Source organism: Hyperolius riggenbachi, chromosome 5, assembly GCF_040937935.1.
Source record: "Hyperolius riggenbachi isolate aHypRig1 chromosome 5, aHypRig1.pri, whole genome shotgun sequence".
Lineage (NCBI taxonomy): Eukaryota > Metazoa > Chordata > Amphibia > Anura > Hyperoliidae > Hyperolius > Hyperolius riggenbachi.
The window spans coordinates 416,574,340-416,589,477 of record NC_090650.1 but is presented as its reverse complement, the minus strand read 5'-3'; the positions used below and the strand labels follow the sequence as shown (position 1 = coordinate 416,589,477).

The 15,138-nt window shown below is 46.3% G+C and overlaps 1 protein-coding gene across 4 annotated transcripts in view; it reads left to right on the top strand.

The window, feature by feature from the left end:
- LOC137519185 (transient receptor potential channel pyrexia-like) overlaps nucleotides 1-11,676 on the top strand; it is a 144,972-nt gene extending 133,296 nt beyond the window's left edge. For all 4 annotated transcript variants that reach the window (XM_068238017.1, XM_068238016.1, XM_068238018.1 and 1 more), the window contains 3 exons: nucleotides 9,321-9,390; nucleotides 10,639-10,751; nucleotides 11,428-11,676. In XM_068238017.1, the coding sequence (XP_068094118.1) occupies nucleotides 9,321-9,390; nucleotides 10,639-10,751; nucleotides 11,428-11,432 (188 nt within the window). In that variant the 3' untranslated portion in view covers nucleotides 11,433-11,676. The remainder of the gene's footprint in view (nucleotides 1-9,320; nucleotides 9,391-10,638; nucleotides 10,752-11,427) is intronic.
- Nucleotides 11,677-15,138: the final 3,462 nt, after the last annotated feature.

Sequence of the window (15,138 nt, the reverse complement as noted above, 5' to 3'; positions counted from 1 at the left end):
AAGCAGCAAACATAGCCAACTATGACCATTAAATAATAAATGCAGCAACAGTTACCCCATACACCAGAAAATAAATGCAATGTGGGCACATTTCAGCACAAAATAAACGCAATGTGGGCACATTTGTGCACAAAATAAACGCAATATGGGCACAATTCAGCACAAAATAAACGCAATGTGGGCACATAATAAACGCAATGTGGGCACATTTCAGCACAAAGAAACGCAATGTGGGCACATTTCAGCACAAAATAAACGCAATGTGGGCACATTACAGCACAAAATAAACGCAAAGTGGGCACATTTCAGCACAAAATTAACGCAATGGGCAACATTTTAGCACAAAGTAAACGCAATGGGGGCACATTTCAGCACAAAATAAACGCAATGTGGGCACATTACAGCACAAAATAAACACAAAGTGGGCACATTTCAGCACAAAATTAACACAATGGGCAACATTTCAGCACAAAGTAAACGCAATGGGGGCACATTTCACCTGGAAAAAAAAATAATTTACTCACCTGGCAGAAGTCTCCTCTCGCTCCTGGCCGGCCTCTGGTGCGTTGCTCCTGGGACCGTCTTGCTCCTCCGCCTACAGTCTCCCGAGCTGACAGGCAGAGCAGGGCTACAGCAAGATGGTGCCCGAAGCCCTGTACTGGAGACACAAATAATTTCCAGTACAGGGCTTCGGCAGCCATCTTACCGTAGCCCTGCTCGCCTGCCGTTGTCGGAACATCGGAAGACTAAGGAGGCTGGAGCGGGGCTGCAGGCAATGATCTGGCACGGCGTCTATAGACACCGCTTCCAGTTCATGCAGATACAGTGGCCAGAATCCCGAGGCCGGGACGTCCCGCAGCTAAAAGCGGGACGTTTCCCGGGACCTCATGCTGTCTGGGACAGCGGTCCCCGAATCCGGGACGCGTCCCGGGCAATCCGGGACGTCTGGTCACTCTAGCTTGACAGATCGGTCAAAACCAGCCTTATCAGCCTGCCGACAGACTGTACACACTGGGACACTGTCGGCAGAACGGCCACCCCGCGGGCGGGTCTCACGACACGTCGTTTGAAGGAATCAGGAGTGTCTACCCGCCTTAACTCATGCCCAACTATCTTCCACCAGATTTAGAAGATAACTGGGCAGATTGCTTAATAAAGATTCTGAGCTGTTTTTTATGTTATCACCTAGTCATTTAGTATTTACTAAAGGTGGCCATACATCTAGCGACCTCTTGTTGCTGTCCCTCCAAATGTAAATGTCCCCTGGTGCCCTGCATTGTATATCTCACCTGTCCAGCTGCCACAACTCCCAGTCTCCTCCGCTGTTTCCCCCTAGTGATGCCACAGGTGCATGTGCGTTACATCACACGCGCTACCTGCTATATGTGCCACCAGGTGATGGCGCTTGGTGTGACGGTCACGGCAGAAATCGGGGAGACAGCGAAGGAGACTGGGAGTCAGTACAGCTGGACAGGCGAGTTGTATAATGCATGGGGGAAGGGAACGACACTTTAATATTTGCAGGGCGTCCATTTTGGGTCACTGGGACCCTTTGTCAAGAAAATGGAGAACATGCATGACTTTGAGGTGGCCATTATGAATCAAGTGTAGGTCTCAGCAGGCTTGATTCACAATTGCCATGTGCCACCTCAAGGTCATGCACATTCTCCATATGCTTGAGGAAGTGTCCCCGTGACCAGAAACGGACATTATGCATCGTACACTTTCAGACAAATGTTTGAAGCAGCATACTTTGCGTACAGTAGGTTGGACTGAGGAATGTGGTATGGAATTATTGAAGTTTACACACGGATCAATAAATTGCTTTTTTTCAGTATATATCTAATAGGCATACAATTTTTTTTACTTTGATACTGGTTGGTGTGGAGATCGTCTTGGTACTATATTCTTTAAGGAAATGCAGAATGAAATATTTTTATACAATTCAGGAAATTTGCTGTATGGTTCGGCAGGTGAACCTAGTTTTGTGGTGGGACTTGCGGGTTCTGCAGAGTTTATCTTCTAAGCCCATAGACTCCCGGGATGTCCATCTAGCCCAGGGGTGTCAAACTCAAATACAAAGGGGGCCAAAATTGAGCTCTGGTGTGTGATTCTTCAGACACAGTATATAAGGAGAAAACAGCATGGCTGGGCACATCCAAACATAAAATGCCATTTTATTGAAAAACTTTAAAAACATGTACAAATCCTCGGCAGAGGCCACAAGGAGAGAGAGAGGGCACATAAGCCAGACACTATACTGCAGCTAAAGAGATCAGCAGGACAGCCAGGCAACTGGTATTGTTTTAGGGCTCTTTCCCACTAAGACGTTGCGTTAGATGTGACGTTAAGGTCGCATAACGTGCCCCTAACGCAACGCATGTGAGCTTTGAAGTTGGACGTTATATAGAGCCGCGTTATGCGTCTCTTGATGCGTCTGTGATGCGTACTTTTTTGACGCATACTATCGGACGAAAACAGCACATGCGGCAAAAAAAAACAAAAAAAAAAACAGTACTGAGCATGTGCAAACATCCGAACGCAGCCACGTTCGAGTATAACGCACAGCATGCTGCACTTTCATTTACCGTGCAGCGTTACACTCCAACGCAACGTAGGCACTGTGAACAGCCCATTTAGTTTTCAGTGCTGTGAGTTGGGCCGCGTTACAGGCTGCTCTAACATGCGCCTGTAACGTCCCACTGTGAAAGCAGCTATAAAGGAAATACATATGGCAGTCTTCAAAAACCTCTCACCTCAGGTGCTCTTTAAAGTGACACTGAACTAAGAAAACAAATAATCAGTTACATAATCTCTGCAGTCTTATGAAACAAATGAAAAGTGTGTTCTCTGTGGCAGTGCTGCCTGTTTTCCTTCACACACCCATATGTAGGTGCCTGAATACCGTGTGAATTATTTTCATGATAAACTATTTATACAGGTTTTCCAGCAGCTCAGCTGCTAAGACGTTACCTCACAATTCATATAAACATATCACTCTGAATTCATCCCCAGATATCTACAATAGGTAGGTTTTAGGCAGGGAACACACTTGACTGTTTTCGTACGCGTTTTCTGCACAGAAAAACTGAGAACTCATGTTAATCAATGGGCTAGTACACACTTACTGTGTTGTTCGCACGCAGAAAAAAAACTGACATTCTGCATCCTGAATCTGCACATTTTGGCAGTTTTCTCTATCAATTACATCAGCTGCTGTGAAAAAACGCGCGCGTTTTCCTGCATGGAAACACACTTGGTGTGCAGAAAAAGTATGCAGGAAAACGTGCGCGGAAAACTGAAAGTCAAGTGTGTTCCCTGCCTTAAAGTGGATCTGAATTCTCGTACAGGACAGAAGGAAAGCATAGAGAAATGCACCCTGTATGTATTTAGAGAGTTTAGCCTGTCTAATTCCCCCTCATCTGTGACTAATCACAAGTGCAATTTGATCTCTCGGTTGTGCCCGCTTAGGAATCTCCTCTGCCACAGCAGAGCAGCTAATTTGTAAACACAGGCTGTTAACAATATGTATGCTTCCAAGGAAGCAGGAAGTAAACACACTGCAGATTTATTGCAGGATTTGTATCAGCTGTAACAAAGAAACGTTTTTTCTGTAAAGGTTATTAAGCTGTTGCATATCTTTTAGAGCATAGAGGAAGTTCTGAGTTCAGGTCCAAATTATAGCTGGCTAGAGATGGATTAATGCCAGCCGCCCTAATTGTGCCCTCCGTTGTTGCTTTCCCCTTTAACCTCCTATTATAGTTCACTCCTTATACTGGCTTCACAGCTCTTGTGCTCCTTACAGTGCTCTTATTTACAGTGCACCAATTTATACTGTTCCCTGTTCTAGTGCCCTTCCATAGCTCTTCCCTCTATCGCCCCCCCCCCCCCCTCCCCCATTACAGTTCCCTCATTTGATGTTCCTAACTCCAAACAACAATATTGCAATGTCCTCAAACCAATATTGCCATGTTCCACCACAGGGTAAGCCATGTCCACTACAAATATGGTCATACTCCCCCCCCCCCCCCCCCCAATGGCCTCCATCCAGTATTGCCATGTTCCTCCACAGGGTAAGCCACGTCCACCACAAATATGGTCTTTACCCCCCCCCCCCCCCCCCCCCCTCCATCAATGACCTCCATCCAGTATTGCCATTTTCCTTCACAGGGTAAGTCATGTCCACCACAAATATGGTCTTACCACCACCCCCAATGGCCTCCATCCAGTATTGCCATGTTCCTCCACAGGGTGAGCCATCTCCCCCACAGATATGGTCTTACGGGGGGTAAGACCAGTGGGGGGGCCACTGGCCTCCGACCAGTATTGCCATGTTCCTCCACAAGATAAGCCATGTCCCTCACCAATATAGTTATGCCCTCCACTGGCCTCCAACCAGTATTGCCATGTTCCTCCACAGGGTAAGCCATGTTCCCCACAAATATGGTCATGTCCCCCCCACTGACCTCCAATCAGTATTGCCATGTTCCTCCACAGACTATGCCATGTCCGCCACAAATATGGTCATGTCCCACCACTGGCCAACCAGTATTGCCATGTTCATCCACAGCTGTAGCCATGTCTTGTCACTGGTGTTGCCCATAGTTGCTCCAGCTCAGGTTATTACAAATACATATATGTGAGTTGTTCTCTTGGATTGAGGTCCACACTAGCAAGGAGTGCAAATCAGCGTTCTACAAGCACTGATCTTTCACAGATAAGTTTGCGATAGGAGAAGGTGCCCCTGGCGCGACCGGAGGAAAACTTTAGTGTGTGAGTTCTAAAGCGGAATCCATTGGCTGCATATTAAAGCGGGAACTCTATGAAGGATAAACTCGGGGTAACTCCAGAAGTTGGAGCAGACCGACTGCTGAGATCCGCAGAGATTCTGCTAATCCAGCTTTAAAGCCTCATGAAGACGGCAGCAATCCAGGCCTAACACAATAGCATGAAATCAAAGATGACTCGCCGAAAACCAGGAAATCAATGGCGTCAAACGTCAGAAAGAATAAAGACTTATCACTGAGCTCTCCCGGAGCTGCTGAAAACAAATCAGAGTCATGAGAAGGCAACATTTCCAGCCAAAGTAACTTCTACAGACCTTCAAAGTGAGCCAGCTGTGTCTCCGATCTGCTTGTGGGCCTTTATACTGCTCACCTGACCGGCGTTCCTTCCAGGCCCGGCTCAGGCTCTAGGAGGGGGGGAGCGAGAGGGGGCAGTGCCCCCTCAAATAAATGTCTTGCCCCCTCAATAGTCCCCCTGTGATAATGACGTAACTGCATGTCATCACAGGAGGCACTGTTATTAACGAGAGAAAGGAGATAGAGGCTGCTTGCATGCAGGGATCGCGGAAGGTGAGTTTTACCGTAACTGCTCTATTCCCGCTCCCCTCGCCACTGGTCCTATGTTTGGCCACCTATGCTGGAGGCTCCTACCTATCTAACCTATACTGTAGGAACCTACCTTTCTAACCTATACTGGGGACACCTACCTATCTAACCTATACTGGGGACATCTACCTATCTAACCTATACTGGGGACACCTACCTATCTAACCTATACTGGGGACACCTACCTATCTAACCTATACTGCGGGCTCCTACCTATCTAACCTATACTGGAGGAACCTACCTATCTAACCTATACTGGGGACACCTACCTATCTAACCTATACTGCGGGCACCTACCTATCTAACCTATACTGCGGGCACCTACCTATCTAACCTATACTGGGGACACCTACCTATCTAACCTATACTGGAGGCACCTACCTATCTAACCTATACTGCGGGCATCTACTTATCTAACCTATACTGTGGGCACCTACCTATCTAACCTATACTGCGGGCATCTACTTATCTAACCTATACTGTAGGCACCTACCTATCTAACCTATACTGCGGGCATCTACTTATCTAACCTATACTGTGGGCACCTACCTATCTAACCTATACTGCAGGCTCCTACCTATCTAACCTATACTGGAGGAACCTACCTATCTAACCTATACTGGGGACACCTACCTATCTAACCTATACTGCGGGCACCTACTTATCTAACCTATACTGTGGGCACCTACCTATCTAACCTATACTGCGGGCACCTACTTATCTAACCTATACTGTAGGCACCTACCTAGCTAAACTTAACCTATACAAATTTCAACTTGTGATTAGACACATATGAGGGGGAATCAGACAGGTTAAACTAAATACGTACTGGGTGAATTTCTCAAGACTGCTGCCTCTGTGTACACATGATGCCTCCTTCACATTTCTGACTGCCCCCTCATATGTGCCCTTCTTGAACAGGCCCTGGCAGGCCACCTACAGTAACGTCTTGTCCTCCTCACCTGCTGGCTGACACCACATACTACGGTAAGGTACAGCTAAGTGACAGGCCCACACAGAACTTCCGCAATCAACCCTTGCAAATTGTGACCCTAGCAACAGCTGATGGGGACCCAGTCGCTCCTGATGTCACTTTACCCCGCTAGTACTCTGTAGAGTAGCGCATCAGAGCAGGGTAATATTTACCCGCTTCCAGCACCGATTGGGTTCTTTCTATTCACTGCAGTTCCTGATGCATGTCACGTGACATATGGAACACTCGGGAGCTGGGTGAAGGTAACTGGTATGCTCAGCTCCCAGCTACAGCTCTGCTCTTCAATACGGAGAGGGGGTGCTGGGGGGAAGGGATGTCACTGGGATTGCTCGCTATGTTGGGTGGGAGAGGGATATTGTACTGATCAGTGGTCACACTTGCTATGTTGGGTGGGAGAAGGATATTGTACTGATCAGTGGTCACACTTGCTATGTGGGGTGACTACTGACCAGAACTTGAGAGGGTAGTTGGCACCAGAGATAAGCAAACTGAATTTCACAACTTACCTGTGCAGGGCTGGGCCGAGGCAAGAGAGGCTCCAGCCTCAGGGCGCAGTGTAGGAGGGGCGCACAACTCGCTCAGCTATCATTCCCCTATTGGGCATGATTCACAAAGCTTTTTCATCTATTTTCCTCTGGTTTTCGCCTTATCTAAGTTACATTTTTAAGCAGTCAAAGAGCAAAATTAAGGTAAGAAAATTAAGGTAAGAAAACGTATGTTGCAATAAAAGGAAATCAGGAACAACTTACTTTGAGTGATTACTTTGCTTGCAAATGTCCTGAAAGGTTATTTTTATCAAATAGGTAATAAATAAGATATTTATATAAGTTTTGTGAATAAAGCCCATTGGGCCTGATTCACAAAGCGGTGCAAACTTTTTCGCGGACTTTTGCGCGCGCAAAGTGCTGCGATTCACGCGATCGGGGACTTTTGCGCACGCAATTTGCCGCGAATCGTGGCAAATTGCGCGCGCAAAAGTCCGCGATCGCGTGAATCGCGGCACTTTGCGCGCGCAAAAGTCAGCGAAAAAGTTTGCACCGCTTTGTGAATCAGGCCCATTGTGTTTGAAGCAGAGAGAAATAAGGAAAGGGGATACACGGCAGTGACTGCAAGCCAGAAAACTAGAGATTAAAAAGTGTGTGGGGGATGGGGAGGGGGTTGCCTCTTAGTCTCAAGCCCCATACACACGGGGTACAGCCGTTGCCGCAGCCACGTGGCACGCGCGTGTTGCGGCGACAGGTCGCCCGTGTGTATAGCGTGCGTGCCCCGAACCGTCGCCCGTCGGAGCTGTCGCCAGGCGATTGACATGTTCAATCGCCAGCTACAGCTGTCGCCGCGACTTCGCCGGAACTGTCGCTAGTCCCGCGGGAGTATGCGGGCTAGCTACAGGAGACCTACGCGAGTGAATGGAGCATCCAGCCGCGGGATGCTCCATTCACAAACAGCTTCCGCCGCGTCTCTGCCTTTCTGGCGAGACGTGTGGACAGCTGTCGCCGGCAGGGAGCTGTCGCTCCCTGTTCGCGTCGCGCATGGTACGGGGGGGACAATTGTCCCCCGTGAGTATGTAGCTTAACAGCAATCAGTGTGTGACGGCTGGGGTGGGAGGGATGGAGGGGTGCACTTTGGTGTCTCAGCCTTGTGTGCAGGAGGACATTGTCCTGGCTCTGTGCCTGTGCAAAAATATAACATAAGTTTGCCTTCTAAAAAAACCTATTCAGGTTGGAGTGCGCATATGATGACTCCCACAATGCATCACTGCTGAATATACAAATCCTCCTTTGTTGTCCTTGTAGACTAAACACACCCCCAGAACCGCTGGAATGCAATGATGTGTCAGCTCGTTAATTTGTACAGAGCCACTAAAAACTAAAATGCATACAAACTGTTTCAGATTGGTTTACCCTCATCAGTACATGGCATGGATTAATGTGGCTCTAGGACTTGAAACACCCAGAGCTATAGATTACCCAGCAAGCTCATGGTGAACCAGAACTCCTAGGAGTGTGTAAGGGGGCTACAGAGGACCAAAAAGCCCTCTTTCTAAAATGTTAAGCAAAACAATATTTTGCCTTCTTAAAACAGAAGGTATTTGCGATTATTCAGGTTGGAGTGAGCATATGAGGTGTCCCACAATGCATCACTGCTGAATATACAAATCATCCTTTGTTGTCCCTGTAAACTTTTGTTTTGCTGAGAGGATGGATCAGTTCAAAACCTGTCAGATCTGTCAGGGGAAACATAATTCCTATTGCATTTTGCTCTGGAAGAAAGGGGCTTCTTATAAATATATGTATACATGTATTTTAAATTCTACAATTTTTCGAAATAGTGGTCCTTTAATGTGATTAAATTACAACAACAAAAATCTAAGTTAAAGTGGTATGAAACTCAGCATTTTCTATTTGCTCTAAATGATTATTTACAGCATAAAATCTACTACCACAAAAAATGGTAGCAGAACAGCAGTGAAACTGTTAAACACAGCACTTTGTTCTTCAGTGGAAAGCTCCTTGCTTCAGTGGGCAGCTTCTGGCCCCATCCAAAGGAGGATTACATTATCTTTTGTTTACATTCCTTTGTCAGATACATTTAGTAAACAGCCACCAGGGCACTGAAACTGAGCTCTCTCTGCTTCTAGTATGTTAGCAACTGCGAAGTGATCACTTGGTAGATTTTAATATATAAATACAGCAGCTATGCAATAAAACAATGCCAGCTTTCAAAGCAGATAACTGTACTTTGGGAATTTGTAGACAGGCAATATTACTTGTGCGCAAAAGCAAATATGGTAACTGTATGGGTAATAAAAAGTAAAACAAAACACATTTTTATTGAATGTTATGTCAGAGGTTTATCTGAAACTGCTACTGAATTAACTCCCGAGGGTCTAACGGATTGATCAAATTAAGATAAATGGTGTCTTCTGTCTTTACCAGGTTCCGCTGTGACTCGGTTAGCCTGGGAAGGCAGGAACACCCAGGATGGCGGTGGCGTACCAATGGAGAGGTGAGTATAGAAGGAAACTGTCATCCGTTTAACCCCTATATGCCTGGGAGGATGTGATTGAGACCTTTTGTCCTATTGTCTTCAGGAGGTGGGCCACGGCATCATCTCTGGCGCTGCATACATCTGTATTTTCCAGCACTCTTTTAGGGAGGGGGATGTCCCGCTTACATCCACTCATTTTCCTTTCTTTTCTAAGGGGGTGTAGGTGCTGGCAGCCGTGGCAGGAGGCTGAGCTAGCCTGGCAGTTATCCTCCCTTCCCTTGTTCCCCTTGGGATGGAGGCGTGGCCTTAGGCCCCGTTACTGGACACTGCAAGATGCCATGAGTATGTGTGTAGATGGAAAGAAGTACATTCCCAGAATAGGGCTTTACAGTGGACCTGAACTCTTGCACATGACATAGGGAAAACAGAGAGACATGCACCCTGTATGTACTTAGAAAGTTTAGCCTGTTTCATTCCCCCTCATCTGTGACTAATCGCAAGTGTAATTTGATTTCTCAGCTGTGTCAGCTGGCTGCCTTGGCAGAGCAGCTAATTTGTAAACACAGGATGTTTACCCTTTGTCTGCTTCTATGAAAGCAGGAAGTAGACACACTGCAGATGTATTGCTGGATTTCTATCAGCTGTAACAAATGTTTTTCTTTAAAGATTCCGGTATTATGATGCTGCTAATCTTTAGAGCAGGCCCTGAGGGTCAACACAAGTAACATTTTTAAAATTTACATTCATCTAACTTTAGTAACCTTCTAATCAAATGATGTTTCATAGAGTTCTTTAGGCCTTATATTGAACCCTACGGTAACCCTATAACTGCACACTGACCACATAGAGAAGAACTGTAACCAAGCATTGCACTTCATCCCAATCAGTAGCTGATACCCCCTTTCCCATGAGAAATCTTTTCCTTTTCTCAAACGGATCATCAGGGAGTTCTGTATGGTTGATATTGTGGTGAAAACACACACACATACAAGCATGCACACACACACCCTTATTACTGGGTATGTGTATAGTCAAGGGGCAGTTTGTGCTGTCCATTCCTCCTCTCCCCCCCCCCCCCCCCTGTATATACCAGCAGTAAAGATGATGACCTGGAGACTCACGGTGGGATCTGTCTTCTATTTTTTTAACCTTCTCACTTTGCAATGATGTGATTTATTTTCTTCCCCCTCCTACTATCGTTTTTTTACTTTCGGTTAAGTTCCTGTGGCACAGACACCTTCATTGTCATTTTTATGTCACCTGCAGGGAAGACTATCCGCAAACACCTTACTCAGAATCCAGGGAATACGATGATAGTGAACCTCAGGTGATTGTGAATATCCTTGGCAGAACCAGAGACCCGCCATCCTATAACAATGGTGAGTGTGCACAGGGCGGAGAGTTCATACTCCTCCCCCCTCATTATGATTGGTGGTAGCGGTGATAGTAGCGGTAATAGTAGTGGTGGGCACTGAACAGCAGCTTTCAGTGCATTGTAAAATTGTGGCACAGTGGCCCAGGTTGCCCTTATGGTAGCATCAGTCCTGACCTTAGTCCACAAAGGAGGATTTCTGTTCATCTAAATCATGCATATTAAACTCCGGCCCGCGGGCCAAATCTGGCCCTCAGAGCCATTAAATTTGGCCCTCAAGTGGTTTTCCCACTTTGCGTTATGTTTGGCCCACTGTAGACCACCAGGGAAGCTATATTGGAGGTGAAGTCCTAGATCACCAGGGAAGCCATATAGGGGAGGTTAGGGGAAAGCACTAGACACCAGGAAACTGTATAGGGGAGGGTGGGGACCACTAGACACCAGGGAACTTTATACGGGAGGGAGGTGGCCAGTAGACATTGAGGTTGGCCTGCGACCTGGTCCCAGTGTACAATTTCGGCCCACTTCGTATTTGAGTTTGACACCCCTAAATATACCTAACAGATTCGGTACATGTAGCTGTCAACCAATAGCAACATACTTTGGTACATACCATACGCTTTCTTTATCTGACATTACTTCAGCTTTAATGATTTATTGTTAATGATTCCTTTTTTTCCCAGAATAAGACGCATCGTTGGCTCACATGGATGGTAACGAGCTCTGGGCTTTGTACTGAGACGTGATCACCAAGCCAAAAGAAGGGGCATTAGTTCCAAACATTTCTGCTGCTCTCCTAATCCACACGAGAACACCGTCCAGTGTGTACAGCAGCACTGGGGCCCTGAGCTGTGACTCCACCCACATTACTGAGGGGCCGGAGGTGGACCAAAGATGGACAGTTTAATAGATTCATTTTTATACTTTCAGAATGAGTGGTCTTTTTTGTAATATCCATAGACAAGAGACCGTTGCCTACATTCTGTTGGCTTCCTTGGAGAAGGTAGAAAGCCAAATACAGAAGACATTGGGGTTGAGCAATTGAGTATTGAGAACTCTGGAGGGTGTAGGTGAGCTGGACTTTGTTAAAGGAAACACGAGGTGAAAGGAAACTGATGAGATAAACAAATGCATCTATCCTCCTCCTCCTAAAAATGACTTTTTTTTAGATATCCCACAGTTTTATTTTATTTTAAAATCTATTTTTTAAGTTTTTACTGTTTCATTGCCTTTGCTCAATGGCACAGGCATTAAAGTATGCCAGAGCTAAAATCTGTAAACTACTGACCCTTGTTTTTCTATCCCCTGCTCTCAGAAGCCATTTTCTGCCAGGAAAGGGTTTTATGGCTGTAATTACTTATCAGTGAGTGTTATGCTATAGTCCAACCCGATCCCGACCCGGACAGTGGCTGTCATTTTCATACCTGAACTCTTTCAGGCAGAGATAATAAAAAAGCAACACAGCCTAGTTATTTGGGTGCTTGCCACTGTGCATACATATGTCTATCTCATCATGTCACATGTCACTTTGTGTATCCTTTAAAGGTGTCTGGTCTTAGGTGGTAAAAGTTTGAAGCCTTTGGATCTGGATTTTGAAGCTCACTGTAGTTTTTAGCACCTGAGTTGTCATCATCACTACTATTGTATATTGCTTGCAAAAGCTAACAATTAGATTTTCCCTTCACACCAGCCATAAGCCCCTGCTAATGTTATTCTAGTTTCCTAGCAATTCTCCCCTCTCACGTTACCCCGACATGCCAGACACTATTCCCCCCTATATCGTAGCAAAATACTCTATGTAATGTAATCCTACCCCCATATAACCCCCACCCTAACATACCTAGTGTCAGGGGGGTTGCTAGGATCCCGAGAGATTCGGGGCACTTTTGGGCACTTCAACCCAGAAATTGGGTGTGGCCATGCACCAGAAGATGGGTGCGGTCATGGGTGGAACCAAATTTACATGAACTTAACAGTGGTCTAAGTAGGCCTGCCCAGCAAAATGTTGGATGAAGCCCCCTCTCCATTAATACAAACAAATGCAGCATATCACATAAATAGGCAGTGCCACTGTCTTAGACACAACTAGGCAGAGTTACCTGGCTTCTGTGCTGGCTGGTCTGGCTTTCTGCTGCGTGAGCTGGCCTGCTGCCAGTCCCCCCATAGCATTCCCTGACCTTCTAGTAGACCCCCTCCCATGCTCCCATGGGCCTCCCATTAAGGCACCACAACCCCCAGCAGAACCACAGCTCCCTACATGCTCCATAGAAGCACCACAGCACCCAGCATACCCCGATTGATGCACCACAGCTCCCAGCATGCCCGCCATTGAGGCACCACAGCTGACTCTGCCTGGAGGACATCCAGGGCATGTGCCACTGATCTTTCAGGCTAGCAACACCCCTGCTTAGTGTAAAATCTATTGGCAGCCCCTGCTTTAATGACCCCTCTACCAACTTACACCCTCCCGCCCCAAGTGTAATAAAACTACTTCCTCTCCATGCCTAATGCTGGGTACACACAATTCAATTTCCCTTAAAATCGACAGGTAATCTGATGGGAAGTTGTATTGTGTATATATGTCCAAACTTCTCCCGATCAATGATGGAATTGATTTTCCCATGATTATTTCAGAATATTGTTCCCGTTATTGATCAGAAGGAGATAGGACATGTCGGAAATGGGACAGGGAATTGCATAATGCTGGGCATAGACGGGTCAATCCGGCGGCCGATTAGCCGCCGGATCGACTCCAGACGCGTCCTCGGCCCGCGGATCGATTCCCGCTTGTCCCCGCCGGCGGTCCTTATCAGCCGCTCGATTCCCTGCCATTGTCCGCCGGCGAGGATCGAGCGGGCGCTGGTCGAGCGGCATGATCGGGCCAGCTGAATATTAACAGCTGGCCGGATCAGCTGGTCGATACACGGTACAAAAACGTACCATGTATCCCCAGCATTATGTGTACTAAGCATTAGTGATCCCTTCTCTAATTACCCCACTACCCAACTCACAGCCCCGCCCCCCCCTTCCCATGTGTCAGAGAAAGTAGAAGCTGGGCCCCTTGATGCCCACTGGACCCCAGGCAGTGGCCTAGGTTGCCTTGTGGATGATCCTGGGGCCAATCCAAACTTTTCCTGTGGGGCCAGGGAATTTCTAGTTGCACCCCAGATTTTAAGTTTTTTTTTTGAGAACTGTAAGAGAAACTGTAAGAAAAAGAAAACAGACCCTGGGGGTACTTACCTTAGGAGGGGGAAGCATCTGGTTCCTAATGAGGCTTCACCCGTATTTACATCTCCGCTGTTCAGGAACTGCCAGCGCTGGATTCCGGTGGGTGGAGAGGATGGGGAAGCCTCATTAGGACCCAGAGGCTTCTACCTTCTGAGTTAAATAACCGCCTGGGGCAAATTATTATTTTTTTTTTAAAGATTCTCTTTAATGCTGGGAATACACGTTAAGTTTTTACTTTAGATAGATGGGTTCGATAGATAAATTCCAACCTGTTGGATCTGGTCGATTCTACTTTCGTTTCGATTCTCCTCATTCAAGTGAATGTAATTGATAAGAAAAGATAAGGAATCGAGCAGTGAATCGAGAGTAGAATCTATCGAAAGCGAAAACGACGGCAAAAACGAACGCAAAAACGCATCGTGTATTCCCAGCATAAGTTTCTTTCAAGCACTGACACTTTCTAAAAGTCCTGTCCAATGTATTGAGTGCTCTCTAATGTTTTCCAGCCTTCACAAATCGACCCCATTGTGAATAACAATCAGATAAGAACCAGCAGTTTTATTCTGAAAGTGAAATAATCACCTCTGCATTGTCATGTGTCAGCCATATTCACCACCATACAGATTGCAGGGCAAACATGTTGTGTTTTTATATGTTTTATTATGTGTAATACTAAGGAATACTAAATATTTTTTAAAAAACATTTTATCTCTTTATTCTTAATTTGAAAACAGGAAATATTACAAATGAATGTTTTGATTTAGGACTTCACCTACTGGTCCGACTGACAAGTGTAGGAAGCAGAAAAACTTCCTGCTTCACTGCTTTAGGGCCTGAGCCCACTAACGCAGTTGTGCGCAGTTGTGTCCACTTTTCAGAAACACATCAATGTTACAGATGCTGAAAAGCGGACACAGCTGCGTACAACTGCGCTAGTGGGCTCAGGCCCTTAGTAAGAAAGAATCAGTCACCAGTAGGAGTATCCAATGAGGTAATACTGTATAATAATACTTCTGAGCTGATGCTAATTTAATGCAAGCTTGGGAATGGACCATTCAAATGTAGCAGCTGCTACTGATCCCTTCTGGCGACAGTCCTTGTGCCTGTGCACGCACCTTTACTCTAACCTTACCACCCACCATGCCTAACTTCACCTCTGCCTTATT